Source organism: Thamnophis elegans, chromosome 2 (genome assembly GCF_009769535.1).
Source record: "Thamnophis elegans isolate rThaEle1 chromosome 2, rThaEle1.pri, whole genome shotgun sequence".
Taxonomy (NCBI): domain Eukaryota; kingdom Metazoa; phylum Chordata; class Lepidosauria; order Squamata; family Colubridae; genus Thamnophis; species Thamnophis elegans.
The window spans coordinates 67143654-67166017 of record NC_045542.1 but is presented as its reverse complement, the minus strand read 5'-3'; the positions used below and the strand labels follow the sequence as shown (position 1 = coordinate 67166017).

General features: G+C 36.8%; 1 protein-coding gene and 1 non-coding gene across 3 annotated transcripts in view; both read left to right on the top strand.

Moving 5' to 3' along the window:
• The window catches only part of TNPO2 (transportin 2), a 30673-nt gene extending 9486 nt beyond the window's left edge, over positions 1–21187 (top strand). The window contains exons 7-25 of one of the 2 annotated variants that reach the window (XM_032209969.1): positions 748–829; positions 2146–2268; positions 3304–3422; positions 4865–4925; positions 5971–6139; positions 6598–6750; positions 6899–7124; positions 8041–8212; positions 10569–10655; positions 10949–11056; positions 11583–11741; positions 11963–12050; positions 13046–13144; positions 14487–14582; positions 15718–15793; positions 17053–17152; positions 17745–17819; positions 18114–18244; positions 18669–21187. In XM_032209969.1, coding sequence (XP_032065860.1) covers positions 748–829; positions 2146–2268; positions 3304–3422; positions 4865–4925; positions 5971–6139; positions 6598–6750; positions 6899–7124; positions 8041–8212; positions 10569–10655; positions 10949–11056; positions 11583–11741; positions 11963–12050; positions 13046–13144; positions 14487–14582; positions 15718–15793; positions 17053–17152; positions 17745–17819; positions 18114–18221 — 2101 coding nt within the window. In that variant the 3' untranslated portion in view covers positions 18222–18244; positions 18669–21187. Of the gene's footprint in view, positions 1–747; positions 830–2145; positions 2269–3303; positions 3423–4864; positions 4926–5970; positions 6140–6597; positions 6751–6898; positions 7129–8040; positions 8213–10568; positions 10656–10948; positions 11057–11582; positions 11742–11962; positions 12051–13045; positions 13145–14486; positions 14583–15717; positions 15794–17052; positions 17153–17744; positions 17820–18113; positions 18245–18668 lie in introns of those variants that run through there. The other variant, XM_032209970.1, reaches the window with a different exon arrangement.
• On the top strand, positions 7797–7869 carry LOC116505135. Its single transcript, XR_004254917.1, has one exon. It is a non-coding gene; the product is annotated as a small nucleolar RNA SNORD41 (small nucleolar RNA).
• Positions 21188–22364: the final 1177 nt, after the last annotated feature.

The window sequence follows — 22364 nt, the reverse complement described above, 5'->3', positions numbered from 1 at the left end:
TTCTTATTTCACATTGTACAAGAGCAGCAAAATTAGAAAACTGTTTTATTTAAGAGGGAATATTTTCTTTTAAAAATCTCCCAACATTCATTATGATTATACTACTATTATTCGATGGTTTGTAAAATTAATTTGTAGAATTAAGAGTTGTACTTGAAGGAATATTAGTTTGTAAGTTTTAATTTTGAAGGCTTTTGGGGGGAAAGAAAACAAAAATTGGAAGTAAATAAGTTCATTTTTGAATAGACAATACAGGTAGTCCCCAACTTGCAACATTTCATTTAGTGACTGATCAAAATTATAACGGCATTGAAAAAAGTGCTTTATGACTGTTTTTCACACTTATGACTTGCAGCATCCCAGTGTCGTGATCAAAACAGTCACATAATCACTTTTTGCCAACTTCTGACAAGCAAAGTCAATGGGGAAGCCATATTCACTTAACAACTGTGTTACCTAACAACTGCAGTGATTCGCTTAATAACTGACAAGGTTGTAAAATGGGGCAAAAGTCATTTAACAAATGTCTCATTTAGCAACAGAAAAGTTGGGCTCAATTTTGGCCATAAGTTGAGAACTACTTGTAAAAATAAGTAAAGATAATTATTTTGTTAAGTCTGATCTATTTTTAGAACAAATTATTGGTCGTCCAGAACTTGAGATTATACCATGTTGTTACTAAATTACTGAAGTCAACAGCAAAGGCTAAACCAAATATTTTTAAAGCTGTTGTTTTCTGTTCCTTAGGTCGCATGCTATTGCTTGTGTCAACCAGTTCATCATGGAGAGGGCCCAGGCCTTGATGGATAACATAGATACATTTATCGAGGTGAGAGGAATTATCCTAGGCAATAGTTGTTTTGAAGGTTGAGGTTTTATAGTCCACATATATTAGGTGTTCTATGGACTCTTTAGTATTATAATTTTAAAGTACAGTTGGGTAATTTCCAAATCCCTTTTCTCCAACTCCCAGATTCCTTCCAATTTGCAGCTCTTCCTGTGTAACTTTGGTGAGCAACTATAATAAACTGATAAATTTCTGATAGACTTTACGGACTTCTAAAAATTAAAAATGCATCCTTAAAATTAAGGCAAAAGTCTCATTGAAATATCATCATAACATAACACTTTATAGATGAGAGGGGAAACCTGCAGCTCCTGACTTCCTGAGCTTTCCCAAATCCAGGTAAATTCTCTAATTAAGTATAAATCACTTCATCTTAAATAAAAAGAAGTCTGTGAACATCTTCCAGAGGTTTTCTTTCTGATTATTATAGTTTTTGGGTCAAGTATCCTGAAACTGGAAACATACCAAATGTTTTCTGTATCTGAACAATGATGGGGAGAAGCTGTGGAATTATTTTTTGGAAATTTATTTACTGGCTAATGTGTAGTTGAGGAGGCCTCAAAATTTTAAGAAATGCCAATGGATTTCAGAGCAAAGTTTGTCAGTGGATCAGATTTTGTTCTGTGATTGTTATATTTGTCATCTACTATAACTATAGGGAGTATCAGGTCTTTTTTTTGTCTAGTGCTTAATATTATTTTTTAAAGGAAGATAAGGATTTCAACATTTGCATCTTTAGCTTTCTACTTTTTAGTAATTTTACTGCAGTTAGGTACATATCTATAGTCAGAAGCAACCTTAGAAAACTGCAGTACAAAGAGAAAGGTATTTGGTTCTTAATACCAACATATTCCTTTCCCTAAATTTAGATAAATATAATATGGCCTCAACAATGTGTACTGAGGTCACTGTTTTGCTGTCTTGTGCTACCTCTGTATTTGAAAATATGCAGACAGTGTCTGAAAAACTTTTAATATTCATAGAGTGTACAACCAACTGTAAGCTTGAAACTTTTCTGTTTTCTTTCTGTATACACTTGTTTTTGCTTTACTAACTTCATTGTCACCATGTGTTCACTTGGTGAACACCAAGTGCAAGTAGCACTTGGCTTGAGTTGCATGTGAAATAAATGCATTTCTGTATGAATGACAAAGAACACAAATTGTAATGCTTTTCTGGATAGGAGGGAAGATTTTCTCTCTAGGCTACAACAGTTCTTGGAGATCCAAGTATTTACCCAGTTGTTGAAGTTCGCATTGGATTCATGACTTAAAATAATTTTTCCTCATTCTTGGCAGCACTTATTTGCCTTGGCAGTAGATGAAGATCCTGAGGTTCGAAAGAATGTTTGTAGAGCATTAGTAATGCTGCTAGAAGTGCGAATTGACCGACTGATCCCTCACATGCATAGTATCATCCAAGTAAGTACTCTTGCTTTGAACAGGTCCCTGTAAACCAATGATCGCAAACCTACCACATGCATGTCAGAAGTGACATGCTACAACATTTTGAGTGTCATGTAGCATTTATCGATACCCGACAACTATTCACCCTGTTGATGTTTATCAAATATAAAGTTTACGATGATTACCAACAAAACTGAATGAACAAAATTACAAAAAACGTGACCCTGCACCATCCAGTCCAACGTTTTGTCTGCTTGTATAGCTTCACTGAAAGGTTCGTTCTCACTTATACTACTTACGTGATAAGTCACAAGCAAATACATATCAGGTCACTACCAAATACAGGTAGTCCTCAACTTACAACCATAATTGAGCCCAAAAGTTCTACTGCTAAGTAAGCCATTTGTTAAGTGAATATTTCCCCATTTACAACCTTTCTTGCCACAATTGTTAAGTGGACCACTACAGCTGTTAATTTAGTACACGGTTGTTAAGTGAATCTGGCTTCCCCATTGACTTTGCTTGTCAGAAGATTGCAAAAGGTGATCACATGACCCCAAAACACTCATAAATATGAGTCAGCTGCCAAGGGTCTGAATTTTGGTCACGTGACCATGGGGATGGTGCAACAGTTGTAAGTGTGAAAAACAGTCATAAGACACTTTTTAAAGTGCGGTTGTAACTTCAAACAGTTACTAAATGACATGTTGCAAGTTGCGGACTACCTGTATTCTCTATTCAAAAATGAAAATTATTTACTTCCAACCTTTGCTTTTTTTCTTCTCCAAAAGCCTTCAAAATTTAAACCCACAAACTAATATTCCTTCAAGTACAATTCTTAATTCTACAATAGGAGAAATTAATCAATTTTACAAGTCATTGAATAATAGTAATATAATCATAATGAATGTTGGAGAGTTTTTAAAAGAAAATATTTCAGAATGGTCTAAATGAGGTGTCGAGTATGTGCACTGCTTTTTGCGGAAAACAAAGCAAAAAACTGTTTTCTTGAATCAAAGCTTTTATGTCACGTGGTTTTGTCTGTTACAGTATATGCTTGAGAGGACTCAGGACAGTGATGAAAATGTGGCATTGGAAGCATGTGAATTCTGGCTGACATTGGCTGAGCAACCTATCTGCAAAGAGGTGTTGTCTTCACCTCTAGTACAGTGAGTAATTTAATAGCGGCAGTAGTGACGGTCTACTTTTGATCCATGAACTTTGTTTTCATGGAGTAAGTGATTGATATTTACATTGTGAAAATGTGCAGATGATTCCACTATTGTATCCTTTCTTAATAGAAGCTTTGTGCAAGAAAGGAGGCAGAATAAGACTTAGCTGCACTAAGCTAATTTTGCTTATCTCAGTTTCAACTACCTTAGGCTGACTAGTTTATATTAAAACTATATATATATATATATATATATATATATATATATATATATATATATATATATATATAGTCTTAATGTATATGTTTGTGAGCTTTCTTAAGAGAAACTAATACAATAAAATAACAGAATATAGAAATGAAAATAGTTAATATATATCCCTTTGGTTATAAGAAATATTCCGCAACTATTTTATTCCAGATGGATAGTATCTCTCACCATAAACTAAACTTTAGACTTCACCAAGCCAACTGTCACTGTACTAGTTATTAATTAGAAAGATGGGACAAGATGGTTGGCCACTCTTTTCTAAGCAAATCTATCTTCATATTTCAGCAAGTGAAATTGCATGTCTTGGCATGTCATTTAGATTGCTTCTTATAGGACTGAGCATAAGATTTTATTACTCTTTCCAGAACTGGAAAGAAGAAAAATATTTTAAAATTGCCCATCAATTGCTATTGCCCAGCTATTACCAATTGCCATTGGTAGACTATTGCCCATCAATTACTATGTATACTTGTTATATTCCTATCTCACATATTAATATGAATTTATTGTAGATGTATAGAATTATAGAATTAGAAAGACAATCCCCTGTTCAGTGCCGAATACACTACAATATTTCTGATTGGCCCTCTTTATGAAAGAGAAATCACCACATAATGTAATGGCCTATTATCTGATTAATAGCTCTTACAGTATTTCTGATTTCTGGCTTGAACCACCTTTGTAGCTTTAACCCACTAGATCTGATCTTGTCCTAGGGCAGGGGTTCTCCACCTGTGGTCTGCAGACCCTGGGGGTCTGTGATGTCATCACTGGAGGTCCAAAAAATCTTGAAGAAATGTCATTTAAATCTTGAGTTAAGTTTTGGGGATCCACAGCCATGGTCCGTGGCCACAAAAGGTATTTAAAATGGTCCGTGGTGAAGAAATTGTTGAGAACCAGTGCCCTAGAATGTCTATTATCCTTTTTTAATCACAACCCAAGTCTGAATGGACTTTATAATTTACTATTACATACTGTAGTTGCTTGCCTAACAACAGAGGCCATGATATCTTGTCTTTAGAAAAAGTTCAAATGTTTTTGAACTCTCAGATGCTATTGAAATGCAAATCATACATTTTCATTCCTATTTGTCACAGCTGCTGTTATCTGTATTGTTCTGGGTCAAATTTTCACCTGATAAACTAATCTATCTCATTTTCTTTTAACAGATTGATTCCTATTTTGGTGAAGGGCATGAAATATTCAGAAATTGACATCATATTGTTGAAGGTATTACTTCGACCATCCAAACAATTTAGGAATACTATGCTGCTTAGTTTCTTGATACTTTTTCTTTTCTGACTTTTTATCATTATTCATAGTTCTTTACTAAGCCAAGTTAATTAAAATGGTATTATTCTGTGTTGTATAGTAGCTTCAACACTGCTTCATTGTTTTTGTATGCCATTGTTACTGCTTGAACATCCATCCTGGTGTAGTGGAAAAAAGATAGTAGACATTTCTATGAAACTGAAAAAGTACATTATCAGTTGCCAAAAATGTAATACACACATACACTGTATACACATACTGATCCCTTCATATCAGTTTTGACTCCTGGACTAATCCTTGTAGTTTTTTTGGCAAGTTTTTCCCAGAAGTGGTTTGCCATTGAAAAAGTGACACCCACGGTCATCTAGCTGGCTTTTTATCTAAGGCAGGATTAGAACTCCTGGTCTATCCTTGTGTTAGAACTTCTAGCCTTGTGCCTTAACTACTACACCAAACTGGTAGTCGTAGTTTATATATCAGGTAACAAAAAAGAAGTTATCAGCAATAAGTCAGATGGTATAGATTTTTGCCTCTTAAAGAAAGTTATAACATACACTATATTGCCAAAAGTATTCGCTCACAACTGAGTCTGATTATGTGGATAGGTGAGCGAATACTTTTGATAATATAGTGTATTTGTAAATACAAGAAAAAGGCTGAGAAAATGCATTTATGGAAATGATGCATGACCTTTGACCTGACAGCAGTGATGGGTTGTTATATTCGTACTGTCTGATCCATAGAAGCATTGTCTGAAGCCTCTTGAGAAACTTGTAGTTCACTTCATTCTATCAGATGTTTGTCAGCATTTTGAAGTATGATATCCATGGCCTTTGTTGGTTTCTTATCTGAATCTATTCTATACAGAGAGTAATTGGGTTTCAGAGAATAATTCAGGTCTTTCATTGAAGGACCAGTGGGATACTATACAGTGTTTTACTTTCCTAGCAAGAGAGATTCCTTATCAAATGGGATTCTATAGGTTCTTTCCTCTCACTTACAGGGTGATGTGGAGGAGGATGAAGCTATCCCAGATAGTGAACAAGATATCAAACCTCGCTTTCATAAATCACGCACAGTTACTCTGCAGCACGAAGAAGAGCGGTTGCAGGATGAGGAAGATGGAGAGGATGAGGATGATGACGATGACACACTGTCTGACTGGAATCTGAGTGCGTAGAGGAATTAGTATTAAACGGTGCTCTAGGGATCGAGAGGAGTAAAATGTCAGGGATGTAGATTCTGGGATATAGTGCTCATGGGTCAAATGGAGAAGTGCTATACTACCACCATTTTTGAACTTGAGCCCTGTGTAGGGGAAACTGTTAGTGTGTTTTCTACTTTGCTGTTATATGGAATTGGATGATAATTAGATGTAGAAAACAAGTTTTACTGGAAACCAATTGTTACTCTTTTTTGTGGCTGCCTCTTTTTTAACTCTAATTTTACATCATCTTGGCAGGGACTTGAGAGAAGAGCATATACTTAATTTTCCAATATATACTGTTGAACTTATAAATGAGTTTCTAGCAGGGTTTAGCACAGAAGCTCTTTGTATTGATTGATGTGAAAAGTTTTTCTCCTTTCAGAATTCGTGTCATTTCTGTCACATGGCCCATTTCTTTTGCAGGGAAGTGTTCGGCTGCTGCCCTTGATGTGTTGGCCAATGTCTTTCGAGATGAGCTCCTCCCGCATCTGCTTCCACTACTCAAGGGGCTGCTTTTCCATCCTGAGTGGGTCATCAAAGAGTCTGGAATCCTTGTCTTAGGGGCAATTGCTGAAGGTGAATCTTGAAGTTATTAACTTAAACTAGAATTTATTTCTATTGAGAGACATTAGTGATCACATTAAAAGCATGGAATTCACAATTTTAATAAGTTTACCTGAGTACGTCTAGATCATGTACTAAAAAACATGTTTTACATTTCTAGGCTGCATGCAGGGTATGGTTCCTTATCTTCCTGAGCTGATTCCCCACTTGATCCAATGTTTGTCTGACAAGAAGGCCCTGGTGCGTTCCATTGCCTGCTGGACCCTGAGCCGCTATGCACATTGGGTTGTAAGCCAACCCCCAGACATGTATCTCAAGCCTCTGATGACAGAGTTGCTCAAAAGGATTCTTGACAGTAATAAAAGAGTGCAGGAGGCTGCTTGCAGGTAATCTGCTCCTGAAATGCTTCAGTTATCTGTGAAGGACAGCATTGGAGAATTGAATTTTTTTTTCTTTATCGGCACAAATATGCTTTCTTATTTATTTACTTATTTTCTATTTCTTGTGTTTCTTTCAATTTGTAATCAAAGTGGCTAATAATTTAAATACAAATAAAACATTGATGATCCTTTAAAACCCATGGTTCCCTCTGCTTAAATATAGAAATGTCTTTGTATAGTCCCAGCTGATTATTGTTATCTCCTAGGCTTAGTAGAAAGCTTAGAAATGCTTAAGAAACGTATCTGGAAACCTTGAGCTTCCATCTGTAGCCTTGAATAAAACTAGGATCTGTAGCATGAATGGATTTTTGGGAAACATAAATGCTGCATACGGTATTACATATTCTAACGCCCTTTAGTTTGGCTTGAGATCACGACTTCTATTTGCCATTGTGCAAGTAAGCAGTTTGACATTGGGTTCTTGGAAGAGCGTAGCGTCATTTTGCCTACCTATTACAATCCTGAGAGAGAAACACTGGGAGAACAATAATTATTACATTGCCAGCCTGAATCCAGAATATATGGTTTCTGTGGGGTGGCCACCCATATTCTGAAGCATGTCTTTGCTTCAGAATTACTCTCCTTTTAAGGCTTTCTACTGTTACCTTGAGGCTTTCTTTGGATATGATGAAGAATTTGATGATTGAGCTCTAACACATGATGAGTCATGTATTCGTACTGTCTGATCCAGAGAAATGCCCTTACATTTCAGATCAAAAATACTAATTAGGCTAGCATAATAAAACTAATTTTTATTATCCAAACTGAAACAAGTGTTGGGTTGACTTTTCATTTCTATCTGTCTGTTTCCTGGTTATTCTTTGGGTTTGTATTCACTTCTTATTGTCTTCTCTTTTTTTAGTGCTTTTGCCACCCTTGAGGAAGAAGCTTGCACAGAATTGGTCCCATATCTCAGTTTCATTCTGGATACTTTGGTTTTTGCTTTTGGAAAATACCAGCACAAGAATTTGCTGATCCTGTATGATGCAATTGGCACTCTGGCTGATTCTGTTGGACACCACCTCAACCAGCCGGTTAGTACATTTTTTCCTATTGGCAGCTGTGTCAGCAGAAACCGCTAGCATTCAATGACTGTGATTAGTTGAACTGTCTCCCTATTTCTTCCCACTTGAATACAATGCTATTAGTGCCAGGATTTTTAAATATAGGCAAATCCAGATTTTGAATTCTTTTGGGTTTTCTACTCAATAGGATAACATTAGGGGGAAAGCGATCTGCTACTTATATCTGTTTTCTTTAAAACAAAAATCCCTAAATTAAATGTTCTTCCATAATAAAATTTGAAGGTAGTAGATATAGATAGGAATCGGACTCCAACAAAAGAGTGTAAGCCATAGTGGGGTGCCTCTTTTACAGTTCTTGGATTTCCACCAAACCTGTTTCCTTAATGCTAATGTCCCACAGATGGGATTTCTGGAAAAGAAAAGCAGATAAGTATTCAGTTCATGACTGTTGACGCTCTTGATACTAGGAGATTTCCTAGTGACTAGAAGAACTTGATGGAAAGGGTTAGCTCAATGGAAGAGCTGTTAACCTGTGTGCAGAAAATCCCACACTTGGTCTTTACATCTTCAGTTAAAGGATCTTAAGGTGTAGTCCAGGTTCTAAGGTAGAATAGACCAGGATTATGCAGTTTTTGAGGTAACAAGAGATAAATATTTAGAAAAACAAATCCCCCCTTGAATCAGAGAATCTTTTGGGGGCCCTGGATAGAATGAATTTCAGAGTTCTTCCACATCAAAACAAAAACAGAAAACAAACTCCCCATAATAATTAGATTCTTTATAGTTATGTTGAGTTTAGAGCAAGAAAAGAACAATGTTATTGCCAATACTAAATATGTGGAAGTTGGAAATTATTACTGTCTGTTGCAAATCATTCAAAGTTTACTTTTAGCCCATTCTGAAAAACAGGTAGCCCTCAGATTTCAGTTGGGACTGGAATTTCCATTGTTAAGCGATGAGATTGTAATATGCGACTGCATCATTTAGGGATAGCACCCCTGCACTCTCAGTTGGCGCGGTTAAGTGAAGCCCGTAGTCATTAGGTGAGGCAATTTCCTGCCACCTTTCCACAGTCAAGCACAACAGGGAAGCTAGCAGGAAGTGGCAATTCCCAGGCAGGCAGGTAAGTGGTTGCTAACAGATGAAGGAAGGACCCAGGATGTATGGAGGAGTGTTGGGGAGAGTACGCAAGATTGCAGAGAGGGTTGGGGAGACAGTGCATGAGGGACACAGGATGGGGAAATTATATGAGGATGTGAGAGGATGCATAAGAGGTGAAATGTGGGTTGAGGAGGGTATGTGAAGGTGCACAAAGAGATGTGTAAGCAGTGTGGTTTGAATGGTGCAGAGGAGTGCAGGTGTTGCAACACAAGTTGGAGAGTGCACAATTCGGTGCCTGAATGGTGCATGTCAGGGAGGTGCTGGTTGCTGCAGATGTACAAGTAATAGGTGCTGGTTGCTGCAGATGTACAAGTAATACCAGCATGGCATAAGTACAGAGGGCTGAGGAAGGGTTTGCAGGTCAGGGAAACTTATTCCAGAGATCTATGACCTTCCCTCCCAGCTTCCCGATTAACTTTATGGGGAAGCAAGCAGGGAAGGTTGCAAATGATGATCACATGATTGCAATGTGTTACAACTAGTTGTAAGTGTGAACTAGTTGCCAAGTAGTGAGGTTGCAATCATGTGACCATGGCAGTGCTGGGAATAGCCAGAACTCCAAGGACCAGTCATAGCCATCATTCATTTCATGCCATTGCAACTTCAAAAAGTAGCTGAATGACTCGTAGGTTGAGATCTACCTGTAGACTGTATAGAACATCTGGTTATCTGCCTTTATATCTAGTGCATCAGGAAACTGGTCTTCCAGATGTTACTGAACTGCAGTTCAAAACAGTTATCAATAATGATGGGTATATGTGTGGTTTACTGTTTTTAGAAACAAGCAAGGTGCTGCAGGTTCCTACTTCAGTTATACATAATGAAAGATTAATGGCAACATTCAGTTGCTTGGCTCCTTCCTGGGCAGCTGCTTAATCACTTCTCTTAATTTACTTATTATAATCAAAATCTTAAAAGTCAGATCTTATGAGTAAGAACTGAAATTTCTCCAGATCATGTTTTCTCCGTCTGCTACTTGTGCTTTTAAAAGATATCTCTATCAATGCAATTGTTAGCATTTGCAAATCTGGTAAATATTACTCAATTAATTTGAGTTCTAGCAGAAATCCTAATGCCAGAAACATACATGACAAATTAAAATTGAGACTGTTTGAATCCATAATGGAGTTCTAAAGCTTCTGCACTGTGATACTTACAATGGTTACAACTGAAATGTGGTTGTAAGTTGCCTTATTTTTCCCAGGAATATATCCAAAAGTTAATGCCTCCACTGATCCAGAAATGGAATGAGCTGAAGGATGAGGATAAGGATCTTTTTCCTCTCCTAGAAGTAAGTAGCCAATCACCTACTAATTATTTGGATGGATTTTAATCAAATGATTTGATTAATGTCCTTGTGCCTGAAAAATTGACCTATGTAGTGCTCTGTTTAAAGATAAATGTCTTACCTTTGTCTGTAGGTTCAGTTCTCTGTAGGGCTACACCTTAGTGTGTCATTTTAGCAATTGGAGAGAAAACTGATATTTATGTTCATGTTTGATCTCAAATTCCTGATCTCAGTATTTAAGTACAGAAATGTACATGCAACATGATATTTCATGCACTATCCATTCACTTCCACAGTGTTTGTCATCTGTAGCGACCGCTCTACAAAGTGGCTTCCTGCCATACTGTGAACCGGTCTATCAGCGCTGCGTAACACTTGTGCAGAAAACCTTGGCTCAAGCAATGGTATGGCAGTATTTTCTCAGCAGTACCTGAGAAATTTGTTCTAAATTCCCAAAACATGTTTCTGTTTTGTCGTCATGGCTTGCTAATGGATAAGAAGTAAGGGAGCAGATTAATTCATCATAAAATAATATTTGATCCATTAGTTGCCTGAATCTTAATTTGCCAGTCTATTGTTTTAATGTGTGGGTGTATAGTTTTTCAATCCAAGAGTTATATTTGGTTTAGAGCTTGATGGTGTGGGCTACACTATGTAGAACAATGTAGAACGATGTGAAAATTCAAATATGAGTATGTTTAGATTTAATTGAAATACACTGAATAATTATTGTATTTTTAATTTTTTATTTGCAATGTCCAAAATTACAATTCAGTGGAAATTTCTGGAGGGTTCCTGGGAGCTGCATATGATTGCAAACTGTCTATCTCCTATAGTAGCAGAATTACTCTTTTCAATCTGCTCAAGAAAACTAGAAGTCTAGTCACATTACATTTTTTTTTGCAATAAATTATTTCTTCCCCAACACAGATGTACAGTCAACACCCTGATCAGTATGAAGCACCTGATAAAGACTTCATGATAGTTGCTCTTGATCTGCTAAGTGGTTTAGCTGAAGGTCTTGGATGTCATGTTGAGCAGCTTGTGGCCCGTAGCAATATAATGACTCTACTGTTCCAGTGCATGCAAGTGAGTGAACGTTTTACATGTTTGGCTGATTAGCCCAGAAATAGTTCTTCAGGGCTCAAAAAAAAATCACAAGGCTTGATTATTTCTTAAAATTCACACATTCGGTTTATGCATCATATTAGATCTTGTACTTATATAGTTTTGTTAACTTACTGTAAACAAAATACTGTAATTAAAATAATAAATAGAACTTTTTTTCCTCATACTTCTCCTGCTTATAGGACACTATGCCAGAGGTTCGGCAAAGCTCCTTTGCACTCCTGGGAGATCTTACCAAAGCCTGTTTTATGCACGTCAAGCCATGCATAGGTAAGTACCCTTTTCCTGAAGTCTGCAAGTATTTATTATGATGGTAACAGTCTCAGTATTGATGCTTTTTAAAATCCCAGGTAAGAAAAGCAAGAAATGTACATTGGTGGGAGAGGTCAGAAGGACATTATGTTAATTGCTAACATTGACTTGTATCTGGTTTATGTTCCTATGCTCCTGATAAAAGATGATCTGTGGCATTTTCTTTGCCCATTCTAATTCATAGTTGTTGGGACATTTTGAAAAGTACTGATTCCAGATATTTTCCTTTCTATTCCATTTAAAAGAAGCTCCCGTTAGATAAAAGAAAGTTCCATTGAATGCAGGATGTTAACAACTAGTTCTTAACTAGAAAAAACATTAAAAAGAAAGTGATAACTGTCCTAGCTGGTTTTGTGTGGGCTGAGGACTCAAAAATGGCAGATACACAACTGATCTCTATTCTGGGTTTTGTGTTGCTAACACACACAAGTAGATTAACAGATTAAAGAAAGGGATGATTTGATCAGCTCAGTCATATTAGCTTTTAACAAGTACTGTAATACTGAAGGAAGGAGGGAGATATAATCAAATCAGTGGCTAAAACTTTGATAAAGATGATGCTGAAGTTATTACACATTTGAGACTTTGAACAGAAATGTTAAAGACAAAATTTACTGCTTCCAGATGAGCGCTAGAAAATCAGTGATCCAAATATTATAAATGCTACTTCTAATGTTGTAGTTGAATATAGTAGGAGTTCAAAGATATGTATTCTGTACTGATATTTTAGAACTAAGGCTAGATTTTCTTAAAATAAAAGACAAATTAATGAGACATCTGAATTTTGCCAGTCCAGATCCAGAGCTACCTTACTAAACTAAGATTGAAAGACCTAAAACAGTGATGAGATTGTCAATTCTTTCTGTATAGAACCTTTAATAATGGTTAGTTGCAGTCTGAGTGTTCTTTATTGTATTGATAATCAATGCTGAGTAAACGTATTTTCTCTTTAGCTGAATTCATGCCTATCTTAGGGACCAACCTGAATCCAGAATTCATTTCTGTGTGCAACAATGCTACTTGGGCAATTGGAGAAATATGCATGCAAATGGGTGAGTATAAAAAGTGCCCACACAAATATGGGTGGATAGACTACTATAGCACTTTGGAGTTGTATTCTTTTCTGGTTTTTATATGAGAACAATGTTTCTTTGGCATTTTAGGGTGATAGGCTTCTTGTTGGTTAGGTGATGTATTTCTTCATGAAAGCTATTGAAGTTGTGCTTTTTGATGTTTAATTTTGTTACTCCCCCAATGACATTTTCACTCTCACAGTCTTGAGCCATTGATGCAACTGTTGTTAATGATGGCTGTGATATATTTTGATATTTTGATAATATAATTTGTTGAGGTGTTGTCCCAATGCATGGAGACTTTGTGAGCCTCAGTGGGAAGAAACTATTGTAAAGTAGTCCCCTTCGGGGGAAAAGGGCAGCATATAAATATAATAAAATCAAATTCAATGCCACAAAGACCAAATGGCTGTAGATGTTGGAACCATCTAGATATGGGAAACGTACATTCATGGGTGGAATTGCGTTTGTCCGTTCAAGAGTAATGAAGCTCTTCTTGGACTTAAGAAACCGAAAAGGCCTTTGCAGAGCTCCATCTGGAGTATCAGTTACATCCTTTCCTGGTTTGGGAGGGCCTGCCTGTGAAGGCCATTCAGAAATTTTTCTTCTTCGTGAGCTGTGATGATTGCCAGTGTACTCCAGGTACAATTCAAGGAGGTGGTGATGGCCTAAAAAGCCCTAAATGGCATAGGGCTTGATTAATTATGAAACCATCTCTCTCCCGTGGTTTCTTCCCATTTAGTAAAAACTGACAAAATGGGCATTCTCTGGGTCCCCTTAATAAACAGTGCCAGTTGTCAGGAAGCATGCCTTTCTGTGTCTTGATGCCTGCCATCTGAAATGGCGTCCCCCCCCCCCCGAGATCTGAGTGGCTCCCACCCTATTGGCATTCTGGAAGCCCTTAAATATCAGGGTGTTCTCCCATGCTTGGGTTAGCTTGGATTGAACCCCTTGCTAGCTGTGCTTGCATGTTTTTGATGGTGCACATCCAAATTCCCCATGTTCATTTGTTTGAATTTAACATTGTGAGTCAGCCTAGAATTGGATGATGCCAAAATCAAATAAATACATAAATAATAGCATCAGTTTCTACTTTATCTATAGTTGTGGCCCACGCCTCATTGTAATAGGATCTCTTTTCGTATATTTGAATAATATATGGTGTTCTTAAGACTGATATCAGCTTTTCTGATTAATGAATCAAAATCATTTTGCTTCACGCATGAAGAAGCAGCAAGATGTTAAATTGGAAGACATTCAAATATGGAATCTAGATTTCTACAGTAAGGTATGACTCAGTTCACTAATTTCTTTTTATCAGGGGCTGAAATGCAACCATATGTTCAGATGGTACTGAATAATCTTGTGGAGATCATCAACAGACCAAATACTCCTAAAACTCTTCTGGAAAACACAGGTGGGTGGCTTTCTGATTCTTGTATTAAATGTATTTTCTGTCCTAGTGATAGCTATGATTGCTTATTAACTCAGAAATACAAATGTATTAATATTGATTAGACTTCATGGATAATCCTTTAATATGACTATCATTCAAGATTATGCTTTAACCACCAATTGAGAAGAAAATGAAGTTGATAATCTTTATGATCAAATCCAATTGGAAAAAAACAAAACTTAAAAGCAATATGTGTTGCTTGTGATTGGAGACTAGAATGCCAATGTTGAAACACAAAGAAAATATTAAAAAATATGGCTTAGGAAACTGAAATGAAACAGGGAACCAACTTACCAATATCTCTGTTCTAATTATTTCATGGCTGTCTTCAAACAATGGAAATAATGCCTCTATAGATGGATAGTGGTATGGGGAAAAAAACTCCTGAAAATACTACTCACAGCCAGTAAAACAAACTGATGGATCATTGAACAAATCAACTCAAAAGTTCTCTCTCAACCAGACTCAAATTATCTTACTTCAGACACATTATGCGAACACCTAGCTCTCTAATGCTGAGAAAGGTGGAAGGAAGGAGAAGAGGAGGACAACTAGCAGCAAGGGGGATGAAAATCAGTTATGGTGGTAATGGATGCACCATTGGGAGATTGAAAGCACAGGTTAGGGATAGATCATCATGAAGGGAATCTGTAAGAACTTCAAAATGACTTGATGACACATAATCAAATACAGGCTTTGTGTTTTCATGCAGGTATTTTGAAAATAGGATTGATTTAATTATAAAGGGAGCAGATAATTATCAGATGGAAATGTGTTTAAACCTTGAACTTCTATAGCTGTTTCTTCATTAAAATTCCAATAATTTAAAACAATTTGACTTGCTAAAGGTTTAATGGAATTAAAAAGCTGTATGCATTTATCAAATAGGTTTTTTTTTTCAATGAATGGCAGGTAACTAATTTGATAACATGTACTTGGGTGGAACCATCTTTATATTATGTGCTTCAGTATAGTAAAGCTAAAGTGGTATACCACCATGTACCTCCATTGATTCTGTCCACCCAATTCTTCTTACTACAAATTGATAAGACACTGCTTTGCTTTTGTAACAGATTTGTTTCTTTGTATTTTCTAGCCATCACAATTGGTCGCTTGGGCTATGTCTGTCCTCAGGAAGTAGCACCGATGTTGCAGCAGTTTATCAGACCCTGGTTAGTGTTTATGAAGAGGCATAGAACAGACTTTGGGGCTTGCTTTTCAGGGGTTAAATTGTCAAGTATTTGATCCTCTAGAATTTCCATTCAGTTGTTTCTTTCCCTCAGTTGTGGTATTCCTGCAAAAAAGCCTTTCTGAACATTGCATACAATACTTTATACATGGAAAATATCACATAGTTAACACATTCTTTGCCATTGTAATTGCACAAGGCAGATATGCAATTCCAGTCTGATGGAATCCCTTGTCTGATGCAGCAGAACTTTTGCCATTCATCTTGCTAGCCCTCCTCTTCCGTGACTGGTACCTTGCAGTTTTTAAATGGCTAGATTATTTGGTATTATTTTTAAAATCTACAGTTGAAATATATTTAATGTCACAGGTTTTTTTATTGGATATGTAAAGGAAAGATCCTAAAATTAGCAGTATTTAGAATTTAATTTTTTTGCTTGTGATCTCTAATGATTAGAGTTTAAATTTAATTACATTATTGTAATTGTATTGATATATGGTTACCGTATTTTTGAACGCACCATGATTTTGAAAAAGTAAATTAAAAAAAAACATTTTTGCACTCTGCAGACCTCCCAAATCCTCTGCATGCCTCATTTTTTGCCAAAAAAAGGACATGCAGAGGCTTTGGGAGGCTTTTAGAGTGCTGCAAAAAATGGTCCATTTTTTGGTTGTTTTTGTCCTCCCCAGGAGCACTCCCAAACCCTCTGCACGGCCTCTCAAACCCTCTGCATGTCCATTTTTGCAAAGGGGGTAGGATTTTGGTAGGCCAAAAATGCTGTATTTAGTGTATGAGATGCACCCAGATTTTCACCCTCTTTTTCTGGGGGGAAATGGTGCATCTTATACTCCAAAAAATGTGGTATATTATTAATAGTATTGTGATGAATATTATAACAAATATGTGAATTTTGATTGTCTAAAACCCAGATACCACACTGTTCTGTGGAAATGGAAAGCAGTATAAATCAAATAAAACATGAAAAAAATGATCAGAGTTTAAAGCCCTGTATAAATAAGGACGCTAAGTGAATATTTGTATGTAAATATATTAATGGAAGAATGTATACTTGGCAGAAACTGTGTAAGAAATCTGTTATGTGACTCATAAATCTGATAATTGTAGCTGCCAAAAATATCAAGGTTGATCTTCCATATGGGCTCAATCTTAGTGTATAGTTTGGAAATTGTTTCTGATCTTCCCTACTTTCTTAATATATGGAAGATGTATTCTTGTTCATAGGTGTACATCTTTGAGGAACATTCGTGATAATGAAGAGAAGGACTCTGCTTTCCGTGGCATCTGTATGATGATTGGAGTAAACCCCGGTGGAGTTGTACAAGTAAATAAGATTTAAAGATTAAATTATTGTGCCTTGTTATATATGCTATCCCAGGCTGAATAAGAAGGTAGATCTTGCTCTATTGGTAAATCTACTGTTAAACTAATTAAGGCCATAGTAGTAATCAATTATGAAATAGATTTTTATATGAGACAATTTTTAAATTTTACATGGGTTTCCTTTGCTGGACTTCAAATACAGATGTTTTTCTAGTTTTTCTAAAAAGATTAATCCTATTGTCTTGAACTCTGCCAGCCTAATTCAGATATTTACTGGGTCCTGTGTAACTTTCCGTTTGTTATGATTCTTCATTGCTCATTAATTGATGTTAGAGTTGGCTGTTCCTTTTCTATAGTATTTTCAGATGCTTATTAATATGTAGAAAACTAGTCAAAAACATCAAGTATATTACATATTGTAGTTCCACAATATCTTTCTTAGCTTAAGGTGGGCTTGCCAGGTTTCTTAGCTCCCTACTGGTTAGATTGTTGATTTCATACCCTATCCTTTTGTAGAATGATAAATTTGATTTTGTTGTCTTGAGCTATAATCTGTAGTGAATGTTTTCTGAAGAATTCTCTTATTTTTGTAGGATTTTATTTTCTTTTGTGACGCTGTTGCTTCATGGGTGAGTCCAAAGGATGACCTGAGAGATATGTTTTATAAGGTAGGTCATCACATAGGAAGATGTTTGCTTGGCAGTATATTTAGTACTCTTTATTTTAGAATTTGCTTTACTTTAGTAAGTTGATATTATTTGTTTATATACTCATGTTGTTTCCTAACTTATATCTCTGAATTTTCTTTCCGAGTTTTTTGGAGGCTGAAGATTTTAGTAGTTCTGGTAGTTCAATAATTCTAGTAGTTTTATGTGAAAGATAGGGTTGTACTGATAAAGGTGTGGCTGTAATGGTGTGCCTTTTTCCTCTCCACCAATGTGTGATAATGATTTTTTTTCCAGATTCTCCATGGTTTCAAAGATCAAGTTGGGGAAGATAACTGGCAGCAGTTCTCAGAGCAGTTTCCTCCACTTCTGAAAGAGAGGCTTGCTGCATTCTATGGTGTTTAGGCGAAGCAGCAAAACCATACTTGGTGAGTCCCAAGAATGTTGAGTGAGATTATATCCCCACAATTGAAAGGAGAATGGGTAACTAAAAGGGGGTGGATCTTGTCTCAAGGATGAGAAATTGAGAAAAGGGGATGAATAGTCCAGCTTTAATCTTTAATCCATCCTGATTTTCAAGATCCAGCCTTTTCGTTTTACTTTATGCATTTGGATTAGGAAATATACCAAAAAAACTTTAATGTCTGCCATAACCAGTGGTTGATTTTTATTGCTCCTGAATTGTGGCTAGTTTTCACTTCTGATTGTGGCTGTATTAATTTAACTAATTAGTCTGCATGATGAAAGTTAGGTAACTGATAAAATGAGTTTTGGAAATGGGTCAGTCTTGTGAATTCGGTGTGTGTTATTGGCTACTTCTTTTTAATTCCAATACTCTTTTTCTTTCCTCAGGTTCCTGTGTGCGCTGGGAGGGATACTGGGAACTCGTCCATAACCCAGTGTTGCAGATCCCTGTTAATGGGGGGTTAGGGAGGACGGGAAGAGCATTGTGGGACATAAAATGACCGCTCCCCATCTCCTGAAATTTACAAAGTTGGGGGGGGAGGGTGGGCCTCCATAACCAATTGAAACAAAAACCAGGGTATCTCAGTGGCAGAAGGAAAGGCCTCTTTATTCAGAGGCCATCATAGATGGAATGGGGTGGGGTGGGACTCGGCCCAGCGCTGAGAAATGGAGCAAACTTAAAACTGCAACACTCTTGAGAAGGGGATCTAACTAGGGGCCATCATAAAGAACTAGCTAATAATAATAAAGGATAGGTTTAAGATGTTAAAAAGGATTTAAAAGCTACAGTGGTTTAAAGCCAGCTTATGAAGAGGGAAGGGTTAAAATGTAATCCAAGGGGGTTATACTACTGTATATTTCCAGTCACTGGGATTCAAGAGATCAGCTATTCTTCACCTTTTCAAGACTGCATGGTGACCAAGAAGTAGATTAGCAAATCTGTGAGTAGCCCATAATGACTAAGTGTAAGCATTTTCATCTAGGAACCTTAAAGCAACCCACAAAATATTTTGCCATAATAATTGCCATGGCACTATGTGCTAGAAGTGATGCTCAGTGCAAAGGCAGCCTATGACCTTGCAGGGACCTGCTAGCCATCTAGGGAGCAGTCTTTTTCATAAGAAATACTGTTGGAGAAGCATGTCTTCATTTTTTTAAGATGCCACAGTGCAATGAGTCTTTTACCCTGTTGTTCAGCTGTTACTTTGTGACACTGCTATTACATTGCTTCAGTTGCAGGAGGCAGGAAGGAACAAGGAGGGAAACTGAATTTCACCTGGGAATGACTACACAGGACAAACATAGGCAGAAAACAATGCATTTTTAAATGGCTCATGGCATACAATGTCCTGCACTCTTGATCAAAGTGGTATTTTACATGATGGTATTCACCATTCTGGCTTACAAAAGAAATAGTAAACATAACAAAGTACAGAAGAATGATTAAATAGGGAACCCTCCATGATCAGTGAAAGCTTGTAGCTTTCGCTGCATACTTAATGGAGTTGCTGTCTTAAGAAATTGTTATCAGATCCAATTACATTATTCTCTGACAATAGGGGATTACTGAATGCTTTTAACATAGTTAAAGCCATAGATTTTTAATACAAAATGAACATGTTGAAGTAGAAGCCCATTTTCCCAAAGGCAGCTAGGATGTGGGGGAAAGGGAATACTGCTTCACTTAATGAAACACACTTTTTGGAAAAATGAGGAAAGCTTGAGGAGAGGTAATACTCAAAAGGAACATTCTGCAGAATAAACAAAGACAAGATTTGTGCAAAACAGTGTTTGCCTACAGACAGCTTGTTACAAGGAACAAGTGAGCTGAGCCACATTTCCAGCTTTCTTAGCAGATCCCAATGGAACTTCAGCAACATCAGGATTAATAGCCAGGCAACTAGGTTGAACTGTGCCTTGTGTCCTGCATTGCTTCTGAGGGTGGTAAACAAAAGTGGTGAGACTACTTAGATGTTAAAGAAGATTTATGTGACAAAAAGGACATCTCTTTCGGGTTAAAGTTATACTTTCTGACAGTAACTGATGGTGACACTCTCAGTACTGTGTATGGATTTTTAAAAGTGTATTTGTGAGATTGCCCAGTAACTTAAGCTTCACTGATACACCTATTTACATTTTTCTTTTTATCTCTGGCCTCTGTTTCATATGTTAATAATGCTTGCAGTTCTTGGAATATGACATAGAACTTGCTGGGGCATTACCATTAAGGCCTTTGTGCCAGAAAATCATTTCATTTTGGAGATGGCACATACCTAGGTGAAAGCTGCTATTCTCATTTTCGGATCTGATTGTTAGGAGGTGGGGCATGCCCTTGCATCCCCGCATCTCCTCAAAAAAGGTCAACGAAACAATAGTAAAATTGCAGATAGCAAACTTCCTGAATTCATCTTTTTAATAGCATCAAACTTGAGCAGGTCTCTGAAAGCAATCGGCTAGTTCTTTGCATTTTAATTGTTTTATTACAAGTGTTCCTCCTTGTGCTGTATTCTCCTTGTCCTGGGGGGAGGGGGAGCAGAGATTCTATTGGTTTTTAAATGCATGGGAAAGAAATATGCATATGTGGAGGTGGAATCCTGGCTTGTGCTTTGAAACCAAGTTTCCAGGAATATGAAAAGAAGGCTGTGAACTCTACCATCCAGTGAAGTTTAAGCTACTTGGCCTGACTGCCTCATGAAATGGAATTTGTCTTTTGTACAAGTGCTTCTAGTATTGCCTCCTGTTTGTTAATCCTGGATTTGTATATTTGTAAATGTGCCGTAATGTTTCCAATGGTGGAACTGCAGTGTACCTAGTGTTGAAGCAGCTGCTTGCACCTTGCTCAAATGAGATTTTTCTCATTTTTATGTATAATTTTTTGTCAACTAAAAAAAATTCCTGTGACTCCAGCTTCCTTGTTTCTGACACTTATTTTGTCTTAACTTAAATGTTTTTCATTGTATTTTCCAATGTAGTGATTTGGTGTCGTTCGTCCCCCCCAGCCCTCCCAAATTCTAATGCTCAACTTTTATTAATTTTTCCCTTGAACTGCCTTGTTGAAGATAATATTTCTGTGGAGGATGAGAAACTATTTTTTCAAGTAACTTCAGTTTGTTGGTAAAATATTTGCATTTTCAAGTTATAATACAATTTATGGTAGAATGAAACACTTTTTGGAAAGAAGCACTTGAGTAATGTGGAATTAGAACTATACACAAACTCAAGATTATTTCCTTTCTAATACAGCTGTATGTGCTAGTGAAGCTGCTGGAGCCCTTTGATAACCATTGTTTTGCAATGAGCTCAGAAGATAACTAGATTTATGCAAATTCTCAGGCTTTCAGAAAAGAGGAAAATTAAGAGGTCACAATAACTATCTTGTGCTGTATTCTTAAAACGAGACAGCTGTAAACTTTCCTGCCACTTGGACTTGAGGTATTAAATGTACCTAGCCTGGCTAATACAATATACACCAGAACTTTAGCCACTAGCCAATTTTCTGACAAGATTTTGTGTTTCATCATCTATATTATAGATTTGTTACTACACAAGTCAACTGTACTACACAATGTACTTACTATTTTATCTTTCTGGACAAGGTTGTCCTTTAAACTAGATGATAATCATACATGTGTAATCATGTTTAGTTACCAAAACACATTTCAGTTACATAATTCATTTAAACAAAAGTAAAAGGATTGTATATTTTATGCATGCATTTGCAGAACATAACAATACGAAATACCTGAACATGCACATAACTTCATACATTTGTGTTCATACATATATAAGGTGACCAGACATAACGCTTTTGGTGGGACACCCCCGCTTTTTGATGCATTTTCCCGCGTCCCGCCCGCTTTTTTAAAAGGCACGCTTTTTTTGGCGCTGGCAGCTCCCGCCCATCAGCTGCTGGGCTGGCTCATCGTTCTGTTCTATGCTACCTACAAATTTAAGCCAGCCCAGCCTGCCACTCACTGATTTGATTGGCTGGACTCCAGCCAATCAGTGAGCTGGCCAACCAGCTCACTGATTGGCTGGACTCCTTAGCTGAGGACGCAGAGGAGTCTCCATTTTATTTTGTCT